At 39.1% G+C, this 19,715-nt stretch overlaps 1 protein-coding gene across 1 annotated transcript in view; it reads right to left on the bottom strand.

Moving 5' to 3' along the window:
• Window positions 1-467: 467 nt before the first annotated feature.
• KNL1 (kinetochore scaffold 1) overlaps window positions 468-19,715 on the bottom strand; it is a 57,913-nt gene continuing 38,665 nt past the window's right edge. Inside the window, 13 exon segments of the mRNA XM_008072734.1 lie at window positions 468-600; window positions 2,219-2,341; window positions 3,005-3,123; window positions 3,307-3,416; window positions 4,502-4,570; window positions 7,744-7,844; window positions 8,259-8,360; window positions 10,148-10,187; window positions 10,341-10,418; window positions 13,670-13,757; window positions 15,259-15,375; window positions 15,950-16,040; window positions 19,160-19,275. Coding sequence (XP_008070925.1) covers window positions 468-600; window positions 2,219-2,341; window positions 3,005-3,123; window positions 3,307-3,416; window positions 4,502-4,570; window positions 7,744-7,844; window positions 8,259-8,360; window positions 10,148-10,187; window positions 10,341-10,418; window positions 13,670-13,757; window positions 15,259-15,375; window positions 15,950-16,040; window positions 19,160-19,275 — 1,287 coding nt within the window.

Genomic DNA, 19,715 nt, shown 5'->3' with positions numbered 1-19,715 from the left:
AGCTGGGTGCTATTGTTTTCTCTTAATAGCATTTTTGGAATGCAGAAAAAGCAGGATGAATAGTTTGTAGACAGACATATCTCTATGCTAGAATTATTTGCTAAGCAGAAGCTAGGTTACCTAAAAATCATAGCTCTAGATACAGGAAAATGGCTCATGTTTTTGTCAGTGGTAACAGTTCCTCTTATACTTAAAATTTACTCCTTAGGGCTTATACTAAAGCAGAAAGCACCACTTTAGTTAAGGGAAATTTTCCCTAAGTGTCCTGTTACTTAAACATTTGGAATAAAGTTGCACAAGTTGACAGTAGGCTATTTGAGGCCTTTCATCATTCCTGACTGTAGAGATTTAAAAACTAACCATATAAATTAACTATAACATCATCAGAAGAAATTTTACTAGGCTTCTATAACCTAAACACAGGAAATCCTGACATAACATTATTGAGTACATTCTGCTTGGCTATTTCAGCTGGGTCCACGGGTCTGGTAGTAGACATGGCAGTCCTGAAACAGATCTTCATAAATTTGCTTGACAACATTCTTCAGGTAATTGTTCTCCAGTGGCACTTTAGATAGAATGGAAGCAATTTCATCTTGGCTGGAAAGAACAAAAGGTTAATTAATTTTTCTGTAATCTTAAACTTGTCTCCAATTTAGTAGAATTTATGTTCTTGAGTATAGTTAGTCTGTCAGTTTTCTAGGACGCACAAAAGGGCATTCTGGGTAATAACTAGACTGTCTAGTTGGAAATGGGATTCCAAAACAAGGCCTAAACCAATTCTGTAAGTAAATATAAAGTATCTTGATCTAGTTCCTTTCTCTGTCTATAAAAAATTTTTTTTTTGAGTTGGAGTCTCACTCTGTTGCCCAGGCTGGAGGGCAGTGGCATGCTCATGGCCATCTCAGCCTCAAACTGCTGGGCTCAGGCGATCCTTCTGCTTCAGCTTTCGTAGTAGCTAGAACTACAGGCACGTGCCACCATGCCTGGTTAATTTTTTATTTTAATTTGTCGTAGAGACAAGATCTCGCCAAGTTGCCCAGGGTGGTCTTGTACCCCTGGGCTCAGGCAATTATCTCGCCTTTGCCTCCCAAAGTGCTGGGATTACAGGTGTGAGCCACTGCACCCGGCCTATAAAAATCTTGTGTTGCGGTGGCTCAAGCCTATAATCCCAGCACTTTGGGAAGCAAAGGTGAGAGGACTGCCTGAGCCCAGGGGTTAGAGACCAGTCTGGGCAACTTGGCAAGACCTCATCTCTTCAATTAAAAGAAAAAATTAGCCAGGTATGGTGGTGCATGCCTGTAGTTCCAGATACTTGGAAGGCTGAGGTGGAAGGATTGCAACTGCACTCCAGCCTGGGTGACAAAGTGAGACTCCAGCTCAAAAAAAAAACTTAAGCGTTGTGTTTGCTTACTTGGTGAAATCTCATCTCTACAAAAAAAAAAAAAAAAAAAAAAAAAAAAAAAACAGGCATGGTGGCGCGTGCCTGTAGTTCAAGCTACTTGGGGGCTGAGGCAGAAGGATCGCCTGAGCCCAGCAGGTCGAGGCTGCGGTGGCCGGGAGCAAGCCATTGCCCTCCAGCCTGGGTGACAGAGTGAGACTCCAACTCAAAAAAAAAGAGTTGTTGACATAGATCTGGGCTAAGCTTATGTAGGAATTTTTCCTTGATTCCTGGCTTGTTGTTTTTTTTTTTTGAGTCGGAGTCTTACTCTGTCGCCTAGATTAGAGTGCAGTGGCACTCTCACAGCCACTGCAGCCTCAACCTGTCTGGGCTCAGGTGATCCTTCTGCTTCATCCCTCCAAGTAGGTGGAACCACAGGTGTGTGCTATCATGCCCAGCTAATTTTTTGATTTATTATAGAGATGAGGTCTCACCAAGTTACCCAGGCTAGTCTTGAACTCCTGGGCTTCCACCTCCCAAAGTCGCTGGGATTATAGGTGTGAGCCACCACACCTGGCTTTTGATCCTTGTTTTTGATAGGAGTGTTCAAAGAATGAAGTAGGTATAAAAGAAGAGACCAATAGTCTCCAGCATCCAATGGAGACATCAATGAGTGTCACTAACTTTAAGAACAAATTCTTCAAAAGTGAAGTCAGAGAGAATTGACATTTAGCTTTCACTATGGGGCCTCCATTCACTGACCACTTTGAGGGATCTTTCAAATAAAATAAGATGAAAAAGTAGTTGGGAGTCTTATCTTTTTGGGTCCTTACTCACCCAATGTTTCCAATGTGATTTTGAATGGTGAAAGGTAATGGTATTGATGGATAGTGGGCTGAGAGAGACAAAGTTATTTGAAACTTTGCAAATGCTGCAGAACTAGAAAATAAAAGTCTCAATCTGTAAAAGACAAGATCCTCAGTTAAAAATACAAAAACAAAAGCAAACACAAATACATTTTCTTTCTACACTGGCATGTCAAACATAGGTGTAAACTACTTCTTGTGCTTAACAAGTGAACAAAAGTAAAACATCTGAAAAAATGTTAGTTTTTTTCATTGTTTTTTCAATATGTCATGAAGGACATCCATACGTTTTTGACTAATTACTATTTTGGGTTGAATTGTATTCCCCCAAAATTCATATGTTCAAGTCCTGAGCCTTAATACCTCAGAATGTGAGCTTATTTAGAAATCATTACAGATATAATTAGTTAAGATGAGGTCCTATTGGAGTAGGGTGGGCCCCTAATCCAATATGAATGGTGTCCTTATAAAAAGGAGAAATTTGGACACAGACATGCACAATGAAAGAATACCATGGGAAAATGAAGACAGATTAGAGTTATGCATTTACAAGCCAAGGAATGCTAAGGATTACCAGCAAATACCAGATATTAGGAGAAAGGCAGGAAACAGATTCTCTCTCACATCCCTCAGAAAGAACGAACTCTGCTGACACCTTGATCTGAAATCTTTAACCTTTAGAACAATGTGACAATAAATTTCTGTACCCAATCTGCAGTACTTTGTTACAGTAGCCCTAGGGAACTAATACACTTACTTAGTATTACTTATATCTATGTTCATTAGGTTATAATTTGGTCCCCATCTCTTTAAAAACTCAATCTCTTCTCCAAGGAGTCTGCAATGGTTCACTACCACTGAGAGTTCTTGAAGCATCTAGAAAAAAATTTGATAAAATTATGAAAAACATTTGAATGATCAGTGGTTCTTTTATAAAGAACCCCAAAATATTAAAGCAATTAAATATATTTATCATTTCAGGATCCACTATTATATATGTAAAATTTCAGTTCTGATGATAACATAAATTTTCCTTTAAATACTTTATTTAGACTTTACCTTGGACACCTGATGCTGTGTTGTACATTTCTTTTTCCAGGATTCCTGTTCCTCGATGTACTGGAAAATAAGCTTGTGAACTAAAAGGGAGGAAGGAGGAGCTTTATCCTCTGGGGAAGGAAAAAGATAATTAAAAACGGGGGATTACTTATTATTCATGTATTTTATATAAGCAAAAAATTCTATATTATATAAACTAGATACGCTCAAACTACGAAGTACATAAATATTCTCTCCATTTTTCTTTTCTTTTTTTTTTTTTGAGTCGGAGTCTCACTCTGTCGCCCAGACTGGAGTGCAGTGGCCGCTCCCGGCCACCACAGCCTCGACCTGCTGGGATCCGGTGATCCTTCTGCCTCAGCCTTCCGAGTAGCTGGCATTACAGGCGTGCGCTACCACGTCCAGCTAATTTTTTTGATTTATTAGAGATGAGGTCTCGCTGCCCAGGCAGGTCTCGAACCCGTGGGCTCAGGCAATCCACTCACCTCAGCTTCCCAAAGGCGCGGGATTACAGGCTGAGCCACCGAGCCCGGCCATTTTTATTTTCAAACACAATAACATACATGGCGAACATAAGACATTCCTACAAAAACTCAAGCCTTTATCACGTACAGAATAGTACTTGGTTAGGAACATGGGTTTAGATGTAATATAACCTGAGTTTAAATCCTGGCTTTCTTTAATACTAAGTGATCCTAAGCAAAACATTTAATTTTTTAAATCTGTAGTTTCCTAATTTGTAAAACGAGGAATAAATAATACCTATCTCATAGTATTCATGTAATACGTAGCCTAATACAGACTAAGTACTCCATTTTTTATCCCTCATCCTGGATTCCAGAGGCAAGTAATAATAATTTTAAAAATAATTTCTTTTGAAACCTAGCTATGGGCTAAGCACAGCGGCTCATGACTATAATTCTAGCACATTGGGAGGCCGAGGTAGGAGGATTGCTTGAGGACAGAACTTTGAGATCAGCCTGGGCAATATAGCGAGACCCCATCTCTATAAAGCAAAATAACAACAAAAATACTCCCCCAAAATCCTACCTACATTTGGAACATTACTCAAACAGTTTCATGAATAATGATAATTATTGTTTCTATTTAACCTGGTATGTGAAAGAGTCCTCAAGAGCAATTTATACATGTCAATCCCCAAAAACTTTTGGAGATTTAAATGTTTTGAACTTACCATCTAACAGAGATTGAAAATTCATGTCAACAATCTTCCTCTGAGGCTTGTCCAGGAAAGGGAGACTAACTAAGAAGAACAAGAGTAAGAACAGTGTTGTGTTTTTACTATCTGACTTTAAGCCACATAAATCAAACTCAGTACTTTAGAATCCTACTCCTTCTGGGTAGCAGATTTTTTTCATAGCCTGCTGAAGGTATATCCTTAAATAAAATTATTCTTTGTATATGGTAAAGACTCCTGTGAGACTGTTCAACTACATTGACTGGTAGGCCTTTGAAGAAAATTTAAAATGTTACACACAGCTATATTTGTTGTTTTTTTTAACCCCCCTCCCCAGCTATATTTGTTAAGGTGACCTCCTTTAACCCCTAACTTCTGTGTAAAAATAATTTTATCTTCAGGAATAATTTAAAGAAAGTGGCTATGACCTCACCATACCTACCATCTTTGCAACAAATGCAGTAAAAATGATTTATGCTTTTGCCAGCCGGGGCACTCATACCTGTAATCCCAGCACTTTGGTAGGGTGAGGCAGGAGGACTGCTTTGTTTTTGAGTAGGAGTCGCACTCTACTCAAGCCATGAGAGTCACCCAGGCTGGAGTGCAGTGGCACACTCATGGCCACCATAGCCTCGACCTGCTGGGCTCAGGCGATCCTTCCATGTCAGCCTTCCAAGTAGCTGGAACCACAGATGCACACCACAACACTCGGCTAACTTTTTGATTTATCATAGAGATGAGGTCTCGCCAAGTTGCCCAGGCTGGGTCTCAAACCCATGGACTCAGGCAATCCTTTCGCCTCCACCTCCCAAAGTGTTGGGATTACAGGTGTGAGCCACCACGTCTGGCAGGAGGACTGCTTGAGGCCAGAAATTCAAGACCAGACTGGATAAGATAGTGAGAACCTATCTCTAAAAAAGTTAAAAATTTAGCCAGGATGGTGGAATGCGACTGTACTCCCAGCTACACAGGAGGCTAAGGTGGAAGGATCCCTTGAGCCCAAGAGTTGGAGGCTGTAGTGAGCCGTGATTGTGCCACTGCACTCCAGCCTGGGTAAGAGAGCAAAACCCCAACTCTAAACATAACAAAACAAGATTTATGCTTTCAGCATTGCTGTAATAAGTTTTAGGTTGTTAGGATAACTGCTTGCTCCTTTAGGCTCTAGAGTTATCTTCTCTCTCTCAAATCCTGATTCTTTTTTCTTTGTTGAGTGCTTTGTTAAATATTTTCTATGTGCTAGGCTTTGTGGATATGATAATGAGAAAAACAGACATGATACAAGAAACTTATAACTCAGGGGGACAAACAGATAACTGAACTAATAAATACAATGAGAACTATAAACTGTGATGAGCATGACTAGGGAGAACTGCAGGAAGTAATGAGAACATATAACAGGTGGACAAGTGGTAGAGGGAGAGGGGCAAGTAAAAGGAGAACCAGGAAAAACTTTCCTGAGAAAGTGATAACTGAACTGATCTCTTAAGGATTACTAGCAGGAATTTATTAATTAAGAGTGAGGAAAGAACTCCTAGGTATAAGAAACATCAGTATTAAGATCTTAAGGTAGGATGGAATACAACTAAGCATGAACAATCATGGCCATTTAAGGAACTAAAAAGTTCATTGTGGCCAACATGCAGAGAATAGGTAGAAAAGTAGTATAAGACAAGGCAGGAAAAGGAGAAGAATTCAATTCATGAAAGGCCATATCAAATATTTTGATCTGGCTGGGCAAGGTGGCTCACACTTTGGGAGGCTGAGATTAGAGGGTTGCCTGAGTCCAAGGGTTCGAGACTAGCTTGGGAAACTTGGTGAGACCTCATCACTACAATTAAAAAAAAAATTAGCTGGGCATGGTGGCACGTGCCTGTAGTACCAGCTACTTGGAAGGCTGAAGCGGAAGGATCACCTGAGCCCAGCAGGTCAAGGCTGCGGTGGCTGTGTGTATGCCACTGCATTCCTGCCTGGGTGACAGAGTAAGACTCCAACTCAAAAAAAAAAAAAAAAATTTCCATCATTAGTCTAAGAATAGTGGTGCATGATCACATTTTCAATAATCACTACAGCTACAGGAAGAGACTGAATTAGAGAGAAAAAGGAGAAGATCCAAAAAAACCCCAGTAGAAATGTTATTGCAGTCTTCTGGGTTAGAGATGACAAATCACAGAAGAGATGGAAAACAGTAGACAAATATTAAAAAATTAAAATCAGTGTGTCTTGGCCAGGTGCAGTGGCTCATGCCTGTAATCCCAGCACTTTGGGGGCCAAGGTGAGATCACTTAAGGCCAGCAGTCCTAGACTAGCCTGGACAATGTAGCAAAACCTTGTCTCTACAAAAAAAAATTTTTTTTAATTAGCTGATCATGGTGATATGTACCTGTAGTCCCAGCTACTCAGGAAGCTGAGGCGGAAGGATTGCCTGAGCCCAGGAGGTCGAGGGTGTGGTGAGCCATGAGTGTGCTACTGTACTCTAATGACAGAGATCCTGACTACAAAAAAAAAAAAAAATCAGTACGCCTTACTGATGATTTGAATACATACAGTGAGGAAGAGGGATGTAGAGTGATTCCTAAGAGTTAATTTTGGACCTGAATAGAAAGTGATGCTATTCATTGAGAAAATGAACTTTTAAAGAGAATTAGGTTTAAGGCTGGGAAACTGAAGATCCTAAGTTCCAATATGGTCATATTTGCCCCTGGTTGGCCATGTAGAAGCTGACTGGTTAAAGAGAAAAGACCTAAAGTACGAACAATTAAGAAATTCCAACAAAACAGCTGGGATTCTGTCCAGTTGCCATACAGTGATTTCACCTTTTAGGTGATAAGCTCACATATTCACATGGAACTTCCAACTAGCTTTTTAGGGACTTACTCTTAAGTACAGAAAAAAAAAACAGTCAAAAAAACTAGCCATTAGAGTAAATTCCCTATCACAAAAGACAGATGAAAAATAAAAAACTCAGAATAGACATGAATATCATATTTAGTCATTCTTTGGGTAAGCAAATTTTGGCATTCAACAAAGGGCAACTTTTACTACCTGCATTTTTATTGTTCTTTATCTAATAAAATTCTATTATCACTAAAGTGATGAACTCTTCTAAGATTTTCAGCAATGCTGTCATTGTGTCAATTGTTATTATTATAGTAAAATAAGATTTGAATCTTTAGTGAATTTAACCATTCATTTTTGTACAAAAATAATCTAAACTAAACTATCTCACTTTGGCTACTCACCTACTGATTCTCCAAAGATGATGGTGAGTTCTATTGTGTCATATACAAAGGTGAATACAGCTTGATCATCACTCCACTCAATGATATCCCATTCAGACAAGCTGATGAAAAGTAAACAAGCTATAAAAACTTTTTTGAGACAAAAGATACCACCCAAAGACTACCAACAGCCGCTGCTGATTTTATTCCACTGCATTAAGAGATAATATTTCAATTCAAATATTGTGAATGTACAAACGTCTGCTTTTGAAAGCAATAGGAACTCATCTTGAGTTGTATATTGAAGAAAAACCAAGTCTATGCAATAAAAAGTGTTAAATAATTAAAAATAATTCCACAGTTCTCCTACCCTGTATATTTTCATCTTACTGTTGAGTACACCAAATCTTTTTGAGGCTACACTGTACTACAGGTTAAAAACAACACATTAAAAACATATCAACTGCACCAGCAGGTTCTGTCAACTACTAATGTACGGGATCAAACACAAACGAATGACATCTCCTTTTCCTTACCTCAATTGATCCAGTAGCTCTTCAGTGTTTTTTGTTTGCTTTTGTATAAATTCTATTTGAGCAAGGGTCTGTTCTTTTTGTACCCCCAGTTCTAAAAGATTACTGCAAATAAAAGCAGGTATTCAGACAGATAAGACTTTTGTTAGAGAATTCAGACTCTATTAATATAAAACACCACAAGAAGTCACACACTAGATAGCTCCTTATTGAGGTAATAACACAGGTGTATTCTGCATTCTTCATTTAGTTTTGTTTTTTTGATAAGCATTAATCTAGAAGTGGGTAAATTTAGGAAAGGCATAAACCACAATCTCTTAAATTAGGATCCATGAAGATATCCTTGGGGTTTACATGTTAGTTATTAAAGATTACATTTTTGTTTAAAAACATTTTAAAACATTTTTTTAAGAGATAAGATCTTGGGCCGGGTGCTGTGGTTCATGCCTGTAATCCCAGCATTTTGGAAGGCTGAGGCAAGAGGACTGCCAGAGCCCACGGGTTCGAAACCAGCATGGGCAACATGACGAGACCTCACCTCTACAATAAATAAATAAATTTGCCAGGCATGGTGGTGTGTGCCTGTAGTTCCAGCTACATGGAAAGCTGAGGTGGAAGGATCGCCTGAGCTCAGCAGGTAGAGGCTGCGGTGGCCGTGAACGTGCCACTGCACTCCAGTCTGGGTGACAGAATAAGACTCCGAATCAAAAAAAAAAAAAAGAGAAGAGATAAAATCTTGCGCTGTTGCCCAAGCTTGAGTACAGTGTTGCAATAATAATTCACTGCAGCCTTGAACTCCAGGCCTCAAGTGATTCTCCTGCCTCAGCCTCCCAAGTAGCTCAGACTACCGGCATGAGCTATCACACTTGACTAATTTTTTGTAGAGGCAGGGTCTCACTATGTCTCCCAGGCTGGTCTCAAACTCCTGGGCCCAAGTGATCCCTCCACCTCGACTGGAATTATAGCCACAAACCACCGTACCCACATTTTATTTATTTATTTATAATTAGGGTTTCACACTGTTGCCCAGGCTGGAGTGTAGTGGCACGATCACGGCTCACAGCAGCCTTAACCTCTCAGGTTCAGGTGATCCTCCCACCTCAGCCTCCCAAGTAGCTGGGACTATAGGCATGTGCTACCACACCTGGTTAATTTTTTGAATAAGAGAGGTTTTGCTATGCTGCCTAGGCTGGTCTTAAACTCCTGAGCACAAGCAAATTCTCCCGCCTCAGCCTCCCAAAGTGCTGGGATTACAAGTGTGAGCAACTGCACCTGGTCTCATATTTTCATTTCTTATAATAAAAAAACAAAAATATAAGCATAACGTAGAGTACAAGGATGCTCACCTTAAAACTGAGACATGCCATAACTTTGTTGCCCATATTTAGTTGTTTTTAGTTTGTTAGAGCTAAATAGGACTTATACATTAAGTCACTTTGATAATATCAATTTAATTTCAGCCAAACATTATTACCTGTCAAATTAATGTCACCAACTGAAATTTTATTTGTTTTGTCATTATTTGTATTTATGTTCTTTTGGTCTTATAGTTGAATAAGATTCATAAACCTAAGAAATATATATCTCATTTTATACTTATTTAAGTACAATATAAAATCTGTTTGATGCTAGGTTTATTTTCTTTAAAAGAATACTGATAGTGCTCAAGCTTGAGTAATACTGTTTTGGATTAATGCCCTGCAAACAATTAAGTGCTTAGAAAAATATTGTTGTCTAAGCTGGCCTCTAGGGTCCAATTCAAAGTGAAGTTGAAGCCCTGAGTCAAACATAGTAAAGATTCACGTCTCAGTCCTCTGTTTCTGGAGGCAGAAAGTCATTTAGTCTTCTGGGGTTTGGCATTATGTTTTCTAACACTCAAACTGAAGGCTGACCTTTGAAGCTCCTCTTCTTCAGATTTCAGCTGTTCTAATTCTTTGTAAACAAAAAACAAAAACCAGAACAGACACATTAGAATGTTGCCACAAAAAAATCATCTGTTTTATTAAAAAGTCTGACTTAGTTTCACCTAAATATATAAACAAACTCAGAACAGAAGCCATTTATCTCCTTAACTAATTCAGTTACCTTTCTCTGCAGCACTCATTCCAGAATCCCATTCTTCCACAGGATTGTCTTTTTCTTCATTCTCCAAATTCTTAGTTTCTATAAAGTGCACAATATGCATTAGAATAATTCAGTAAAAAATAATTTATTAAACAATCAGAGAGGGTTTATTTTAGTAGTAGGAAGTTTAGAAATTACAGCCTGATGGCTTTGATTTTTTTCTGTGAAGTAGAAAGTAAGGTAATGGCCGGGCTCGGTGGCTCAGCCTGTAATCCCGCACCTTTGGGAGGCTGAGGTGAGTGGATTGCCTGAGCCCGCGGGTTCGAGACCTGCCTGGGCAACTTGGCAAGATCTCATCTCTACAATAAATCAAAAAATCAGCCGGGCATGGTAGCGCATGCCTGTAATTCCGGCTACTTGGAAGGCTGAGGCGGAAGGATCGCCGCAGCCCAGCAGATCGAGGCTGCGGTGGCTGGGAGCGGCCACTGCACTCCAGTCTGGGCGACAGAGTGAGACGCCCTCTCAAAAAAAAAAAAAAAAAAGTAAGGTAATGAACAAAGGGGTGAGACAGAAATAAACTATGGAATTCATATACTCATTGTTATTTCAATGCAAAAAACTTAATTTGTGCAAAGCATGAAACTAAGAACTTTGAAGGATGTGGAGAAAATAAGAGCTAATCTTTACCTCCATGGAGTTTAAAAATTTAAATCGGAAAATAAACTGTATAAAATAACTATACTACAAGTAGATGTGATAAGTACTAAAAAAAAAAAATAACCACAGGAGCTCAAAGAATATAGAGACTACTTCCTTTGGTGGAAAACAGAATACATTAGTAAAGATAAAAGTAGAAGACTTGAATAGAAATGGTAAAATTTGGTTGGAATTTAACATGGGTAAATGAATAGCAGCAAATTATTTAAGAAAGGATGATGTGAATATGATTGCAGTGAATATTAAATGTCAAGCTCAGAAGTTTGAAATTTATTTTGAAATAAATGGAAAGACTGAAGTTTTTCAGGTGAGTAACAATATAAAAACTGTCCTTCATAATTATTAATCTGGCAGGAATGTGAAGGTTGGCCTGGAAGGAGATAAAATGAGAGTAAAGCAGAATGATTAGTTAGAAGACTTGAAAAAGCAAATTTCAGAGTTAAGGAGAGTCTTTCTTTTTTTTTTTAGGAGTAAATTAATTTTGTTGTTGTTGTTTTTGAGAATCTTAATAGAAAAGGGGAAAAAACTACACCAGATGCTGAAGAAGCAGATAAAACAGAACTTGTTAAGAGAATACCAAAGACAATGAAAGTTTTGAGTCTTTTACAACATATAAGAATTGTGGGCTCGGTGGCTCAGCCTGTAATCCTGCGCCTTTGGGAGGCTGAGGTGAGTGGATTGCCTGAGCCTGCGGGTTCAAGACCCACCTGGGCAGCGAGATCTCATCTCTACAATAAATCAAAAAATCAGCCGGGCGTGGTAACGCATGTCTGTAATTCTGGCTACTCGGAAAGCCAAGGCAGAAGGATCGCCGGAGCCCAGCAGGCGAGGCTGCGGAGGCCGGGAGCGGCCACTGCACTCCAGTTTGGGCGACTGAGTAAGACTCCAACTCAAAAAAAAAAAAAAGAATTGTGATGCCATTAACAGAGATGAAAAACATCAGAGTGAGAACAAATTTTTTATTGTTTTGGAGATGGGAGAAGGTAATAAAAATGATTATAAGCTACTTAAGGGAAAAATCTTTATCTTAAATATCTTCATTTTTTTTTCTGATGCTAAGCACAGTTTCTGGCATGCAGTAGGTGCTCAAAAAATGCGTGATGAATTTAACTCAATTTGAGGATCAGTCACATAAACATAATTATTAAGGCGGATGAAAGCATTGAGGGAGAAAATACAGAAAAGCACAGATGATAAAATCTAAATCTTCCATAATGGGCTAATTAGAGAAAGAGAGGCTGACAGAAGAATAAAAGAACAGCCAGTAGAAAAGAACTAGATCAAGTTAGTGCAATATCATAGGGGCTAAGGGAGATTAAAGTTTCAGGAAAAAAAGAACAACCATCAGCATAAAATGTTCAAAGAGGTCAAGATGGCTAAAGTCTGAGAGGAATCAAATGTGATGATTATGAGGAATTACATGATCTTTGAGAAGGAGCTTCAGGAGAACAATACTAACAAGTTGAAATTACAAAAGGCCAAACTGTAAGGATAGAAATTTTTTTTTTGAGTTGGAGTCTCACTCTGTTACCCAGGTTGGCGTGCAGTGGCATGCTCATGGCTACCGCAGACTCAACCTGCTGAGCTCAGGTGATCCTTCTGCCTCAATCTTCCGAGTAGCTAGAACTACAGGTGCATACTACCATGCCCGGTTATGTATGTATGTATGCATGCATATATGAATTTATTTATTTATTTTAGAGATATGGTCTTGTCAAGTTGTCCAGGGTGGTCTTGAACCCTTAGTCTCAGGCAATCCTCTCACTTCGGCCTCCCAAAGTGCTGAGATTACAGGTGTGAGTCACTGAGCTTGGCCTGACAGTTTTCAAACAGAGATAAATGCATCTACTAAAAAACATAAGATTATGTGCCAGGTGCAGTGGCTGACACCTATAATGCCAGAACTTTGGGAGACCAAGGCAGGAGGATCACTTAAGTCCATGCGTTTGAGATCAGCCTGGGCAACAAAGCAAGACCTCATCTCTGTTAAAAAAACAGAAAAATTAGTCAGGTATGGTGGCATGCACCTTGAGAGGTTAAGGTCGGAAAATTGCTTGAACCCAGGAGGCTAAGGCTGTGGTAAGCCATGAAGCCATGATTGTGCCACTGCACTCCAGCCTGGGTGACAGAGTAAAACCCTATCTCAATTTAAACAATTATGATCTGGTAGGCTTGGTGGCTCAGCCTGTCATCCCAGCACTTTGGGAGGCTGAGGTGAGTGGATTGCCTGAGCCCACAGGTTTGAGACCCACCTGGGCAACTTGGTGAGACCTCATCTCCACAATAAATCAAAACAATTAGTCAGGCATAGTAGTGCATGCCTGAAGTTCCGGCTACTTGGAAGGCTGAGGTGGAAGGATCGCCTGAGTCCAGCAGGTCGAGACTGCAGTGGCCAGAAGCCACTGCACTCCAGTCTGGGCGACAGAGTCAACTCAAAAAAAAAAAAAATTATTATCTAGGTTATCTTAGTCATCTGTTGTTGATTTTATTATGGATGACCACAATAAAGGAGCTTTAGTTTGCTCTAATTTAATGCCTCAAGTTGCTAATACATGTCTTCAAAATAGTCAATCTCTACAGTAGGAAGGCATTTAGATAAAATTTCCTTTAAAAAAGTATTTAAAATACTTTACCTATTTCCACTTCAGTGAGACAATTATTGATCTTCTTAAGTATGTTGTCCATCTCAACTACCTTTATCTGAAGTTTCTCCTTCTCATTCTAAACACAAAATATTATACTGTGAAACCTCCAAACAAAATATTATAAATGTTTTGAACTGTTCGTAACTGTTAGATCTTACTCATGAATAGGCAAATATAAAATGAAGGTCAAAACTTCAAATCTGAACTTGAAAATAATTAAAATAAGCTAATTTTATAAATTTGTTTATTAAAATAGTTTATTAAAATAAAATTAAATATGCAAAAATCAGATTAACATATATTCATTTTTGTACTTTCCTTTAATCTAACATTTCTATATGCATACCATGGAATATAGGATATTAATATTTATTATGTAAAAAATTGTATGTATTTATTATGTAAAAAATATTTATCATCTTAAAAGTATTATATGATCAAATAAACATGGGAAACTGATCAAATAGAATTATAGAATTTTTTTATTTTTAGACCTAAATAAAGATTTACAGGTCGGGCCTGGTGGCTTAGCCAGTAATCTCAGCACTTTGATAGGCAGAGGCGAGTGGATTGCCTGAGCCCACAAGTTTGAGACCCACCTGGGCAACTTGGCGAGACCTTGTCTCTACAATAAATCAAATATTAGCCGGGCATGGTAGCGCATGCCTATAGTTCTGGCTACTTGGAAGACTGAGGTGGAAGGATCACTGGATCCCAGCAGGTCGAGATTGCGGTGGCCGGGAGTGTGCCACTGCACTGCAGTCTGGGCGACACAGTGTGGCTCCAGCTCAAAAAAAAAAAAAAGATTTACAGTTCTCCAAAAGGTGAAATTGTACACAACATTTCCCATACTTATTTGCCAATGGAAAGTTTTTTTATGCTGAGCCTTTTTAAAAGAATGACCATTTTGGGAAATGCTACTTTAAACACATACACAAACATATATAGCTTGGTATAAACTATGAAGAGAATAATGCTATGGTACAGTCCTTAGCAATGGGAGATTAGAATCCTATATATATTATTTCAATATGTATAATGCATAACAATATTTGAGATGAGACATAGGCCCATATTAGTAACTATATCCCAATATTACTCAAGATGCCAGGATTTGCCACTTGTGACAAATTGAACCTTATTTCTTATAAACAATTTTAAGTTTTTGCCCAAGAGTCATTCACAGGTCTCTCTTTTTTTTTTTTGAGTCAGAGTCTCACTCTGTCACCCAGGCTGGAGTACACTGGCACTCAGAGACACTGTAGCCTCGAACTGCTGGGCTCAGGGGATCCTTCCACCTCAGTCTTCCAAGTAGCTGGAACCACAGGCATGTGCCACCATGCCTGGATAATTTTTTGATTTATTGTAGAGATGAAGTCCCACCAAGTTTCCCAGGCTGGTCTTGAACTCCTTGGGCTCAGGCAATCCTCTCGCCTCAGTCTCCCAAAGGGCTAGGATTATAGGCATGAGCCACCACGCCCAGCTAACATGTGTCTTAAAGAACATTCTTCATATTCCACAACCACTATAAAGTAATTTTAATATTTCTTTCTCTGATGTTAACTGTCTCAAATTACCTGAGCTGACTGCACCAGCTTGCCATAAAGAGTCACTTTTCCTTGATGAATGAAGACTTTAGTCATCTTGGTAAAACGTGACTTAATTTTGTTCAGGTAAATTCCAAAGGCTTTCAGCTGTAAGGGAGAATTAAAGAGTATACTGCACTGAAACAAATGAGTCAGAAAAGGTAAGTGGCTGGAAAGGCTGGTTCAGCTGCCACTTGCTGAGTTTTACCCATCCTACATTCTGGTTCCTAAGGCAGGAGAAGACTTTTCAATTGCAAATTAAACTTCATATAATTTTTAAATATCAGAACCAAAGACTTCAGTTTTGATTCCTGTCTTTAATACACTTTTTTCATATTATGAATTAGAAAATGACAGTATCTTAGTTAATAAACTATTTTAGTATATTAGGGCACATATAAAATGGGTCAATTAATCAATTAAAGTAAATATTTTCCTCATGTAAATCTAAGTGAAAGGCAAATGGGAAGGAGAGAACTCTAAATAAACTTCAAATATATTTCATATAATAAATTGATAGTCTCAGGTTTGAAAAGATTTTATAGCAACAATTTTGGTACCACATTATAACTAAAAAATAAGTGAAAGAACTCATCAGCAATGATTAAGTAATAGTTAATCGTTTCACAATAAACAATGTTCAAAATGTCTGTACAGATTTCAGAAAATGAGACAATAGTACCTCTTCATCAGAGTAGTGCCTCATTTTTTCCCACAGGTTCTTATTTATATCAGCCAACAGTTTATCTTGGTTCAATGCAGAAAGCTTTAATCTAAAACACAGAAAAGTTAAGGTTCAGAGGCTAGCTTGAATAAACCAGCTCAGATCAACAGATGTACTTTTTCTACATGAAAAGAGGGGAATTCACTTAAGAAAAGTGGCTAGCCTGATTATTCACTCAAAAAACAGCAGTTCAGCCGGGCTCAGTGGCTCAGCCTGTAATCCCACACCTTGGGAGGCTGAGGTGAGTGGATTGCTTGAGCCCGCGGGTTCGAGACCTGCCTGGGCAACTTGGTGAGACCTCATCTCTACAATAAATAAAAAAAAAAATTAGCCGGGTGTGGTAGCATGTGTCTGTAGTTCCAGCTACTTAGAAGGCTGAGGCGGAAGAATCTCTGGAGCCCAGCAGTTAGAGGCTGTGGTGGCCAGGAGCGGCCACTGCATTCCAGTCTGGGCAACAGAGTGAGACTCCAACTCAAAAAAAAAAAAAAAAGAAAAGCCGGGCTCGGTGGCTCAGCCTGTAATACTGTGCCTTTGGGAGGCTGAGGTGAGTGGATTGTCTGAGCCCACGGGTTCGAGACCCACCTGGGCAGCGAAACCTCATCTCTACAATAAATCAAAAAATCAGCCGGGCACGGTAGCGCATGCCTGTAATTCCGGCTACTTGGAAGGCTGAGGCAGAAGGATCACTGGAGCCCAGCAGGCGAGGCTGCGGTGGCCGGGAGTGGCCACTGCACTCCAGTCTGGGCGACTGAGTAAGACTCCAACTCAAAAAAAAAAAAAAAAAAAAGCAGTTCAAGAATGTCATAAATCAAAGAAACTTACAGAATTCTCATCTCACTGTATCAACTGATTCCAACAAGAAAAAAATAACTGCTATGAAGTTGTAGTTATTACTTTAATAAAAGTTCCCAATTCAGTTCAAAGGCATATTTCACCCTTATAGAATATCATTTATAAAAGTAGCAAAGCTATTATAATCTTATTATTAGTCTCTTGTTCATCAGTTGAGGAAATAAATTTCTATCTGAGTCAGAAGATATATTCAGGCAAGACAGGTGCAAAGTTAAAAAATAGATCATATCTAAACATACTGCTCATTTGAGTGAAAGATCCCACTTCAAAATAAAACATTCTCAGACAAATCTTGAGATAACCAATTCTTTTTTTTTTTTTTAGAGTCAGAGTCTTACTCTGTCACCCAGGCTGGAGTGCGGGGGTATGCTCATGGCCACTGCAGCCTCAACATGCTGGACTCAAGTAATCCTTCCATCTCAGCCTTCCAAGTAGCTGGAACTATAGGCATGCGCCACCACGTCCAGCTAATTTTTTATTTATTGTAGATACAAGGTCTCACCAAGTTTCCCAGGCTGGTCTTGAACCCCTGGGCTCAGGCAGTCCTCTCACCCCCACCTCCCAAAGTGCTGGGATTACAGGCATGAACCACCAAGCCTGGCTAGAAATCCAACTCTTTTAAATAGCATGAAGATGAGGAACTTGTGCGACTCATTCAGTGATGAACCCCCAGTACTTAGTACACTGCCTGGCATATTTAGGTGAATGAAAAAACCAGAATCAGGCAAATCTGAAGTACTATAGTTGGACAGTATCTTAAATTTCTACTTTTAAAACTATGCAATCCTTACAGATTTTGTTTGTTAGATTTGTTCAAATTAAGTTGAACAGGATAAGTATGACATAAACATTATCTTGAGTTGCAAATTCTGATTTACCTGATTTACCAAATTAGATATACCTAATTTATAAATCAATCTATAGTATTTACATATACCAAAGCAATGAGCTATCCTCTAAATAAAACTATGCTGTTATATATGCAAATCAAGAGCAAACGTGACAATTATAAACCAAAAGGCAATCTGATTCCAGGCACTATACGAAAAGTTGAGTGTTCCTTATCTGAAATGCTTGGGAACAGAAGTGTTTCGGATTTCAATTTTTTTTTTTTGATTTTGGAGTATTTGAATATACCGTAATGAGATATCTTGAGGGATGGGGCCCAAGTCTAAACATGAAATTCATTTATGACCTGCTGGGCTCCGGCGATCCTTCTACCTCAGCCTTCCAAGTAGTCGAAACTACAGGCACACGCTACCACGCCCAGCTATTTTTAAAATTTACTGTAGAGATGAGGTCTCACCAAGTTGTCCAGGCAGGTCTTGAACCCGAGGACTCAGACAATCCACTTGCCTCGGCTTCCCAAAGTGCTGGGATTACAGACTGAGCCACCAAGCCCGGCCATTTATGTTTTATATATAGTGTATATACATACCCTGAAGGTAATTTTATAGAATATTTTAAATGATTTTGTACATGAAACAAATCATGTATTTATGTGTGAAATTTTCCACTTGTGGCATCATATCAGTGCTCAAAAAGTGTTGAATTTTGGAGCATTTTAGATTTCCAATTTTTAGATTCAGAATATTCAACCTGTATAAACCTCTAAAGGGTACCATCTTCTTCTGAAAATGTTATCTGACAATCAGATTATGATAGCATAATCTAATAATTACCATTTATTTTTATTGAGGACCTACTTTTCCAAAATAAAATATAAAAACATTTTCTTTTTTTTTTTTTTGAGTTGGAGTTTCACTCTGTCACCCAGACTGGAGTGCAATGGCCGCTCCTGGCCACCGCAGCCTCAACCTGCTGGGCTCCAGCAATCCTTCTGCCTCAGCCGTCCAGGTAGCTGGAACTACAGGCGTGCACTACCACGCCCGGCTCATTTTGATTTATTGTAGAGATGAGGTCTCGCCAAGTTGCCCAGGCGGGTCTCAAACCCGCGGGCTCAGGCAATCCACTCACCTCAGCCTCCCAAAGGCAGGGGATTACAGGCTGAGCCACCGAGCCCGGCTAAAACATTTTCTATAAGCTACTTCTACTGGCAGAGTAGGTCTTATTATCTTCTTCACTTTATGCATGTGGAAACAAAAGTTAAATGACTTGCCCAAGGTTATATAGCTAGTGTTACAGCCAGGACTGAGCTTCAATCTGTCTGACTACAAAACTCTTTTACCTATATCACACAACGAATTAATGCCATCAATTTTTTTCCCTACTGGTGTTATTCTAATCAAAACCTTACCACACAGACTATTTACTGATTTTTAAAAAATGAACACACAATGATTAAAGCTTTCATACTCTTCAATCTTTTGGCGACGAGTCTCACAGTCTTCTCTGTAAATCTGTATCTTGGGTCGGTAAACATACTGACTTAACATCAGGTCTTCTGGAGTAGGTGGTGTATTTACAGTAAACTGAAACAAACAAACAAACAAAAAAATCAGTCCCTCAAACTAGTACCTTTTTTTTTTTTTTTTTTTTAGTCAGAGTCTCACTCTGTCACGAAGGCTGGAGTACAGTGGAATGATCATGGCTACTGCAGCCTCGACCTGCTGGGCTCAGATGATTCTTCCACCTCAGCATCCTGAGTATTTGGGATTACAGGCACAAGCCACCATGGCTGGATAATTTTTTGATTTATTGTAGAGACAAAGTCTAGCCAAGTTGCCCGGGCTGGTCTCAAACTCCTGGGCTCAGGCAATCCAGTTGCCTCTACATTCCAAAGTGCTGCAATTACAGGTGTGAGCAACTGTGCCCAGCAATATCTTAAGGATAAAATCATGTATAAGAACTAATTCAAGCCGGGCTCGGTGGCTCAGCCTGTAATCCCAGCACTTTGGGAGGCTGAGGTGAG

Source organism: Carlito syrichta, unplaced genomic scaffold, assembly GCF_000164805.1.
Source record: "Carlito syrichta isolate Samal-C Ts95f unplaced genomic scaffold, Tarsius_syrichta-2.0.1 Scaffold315401, whole genome shotgun sequence".
Classification (NCBI taxonomy): Eukaryota; Metazoa; Chordata; class Mammalia; order Primates; family Tarsiidae; genus Carlito; species Carlito syrichta.
Note: the sequence above shows the minus strand (reverse complement) of the source record. Positions and strands in the feature narration are given on the sequence as shown.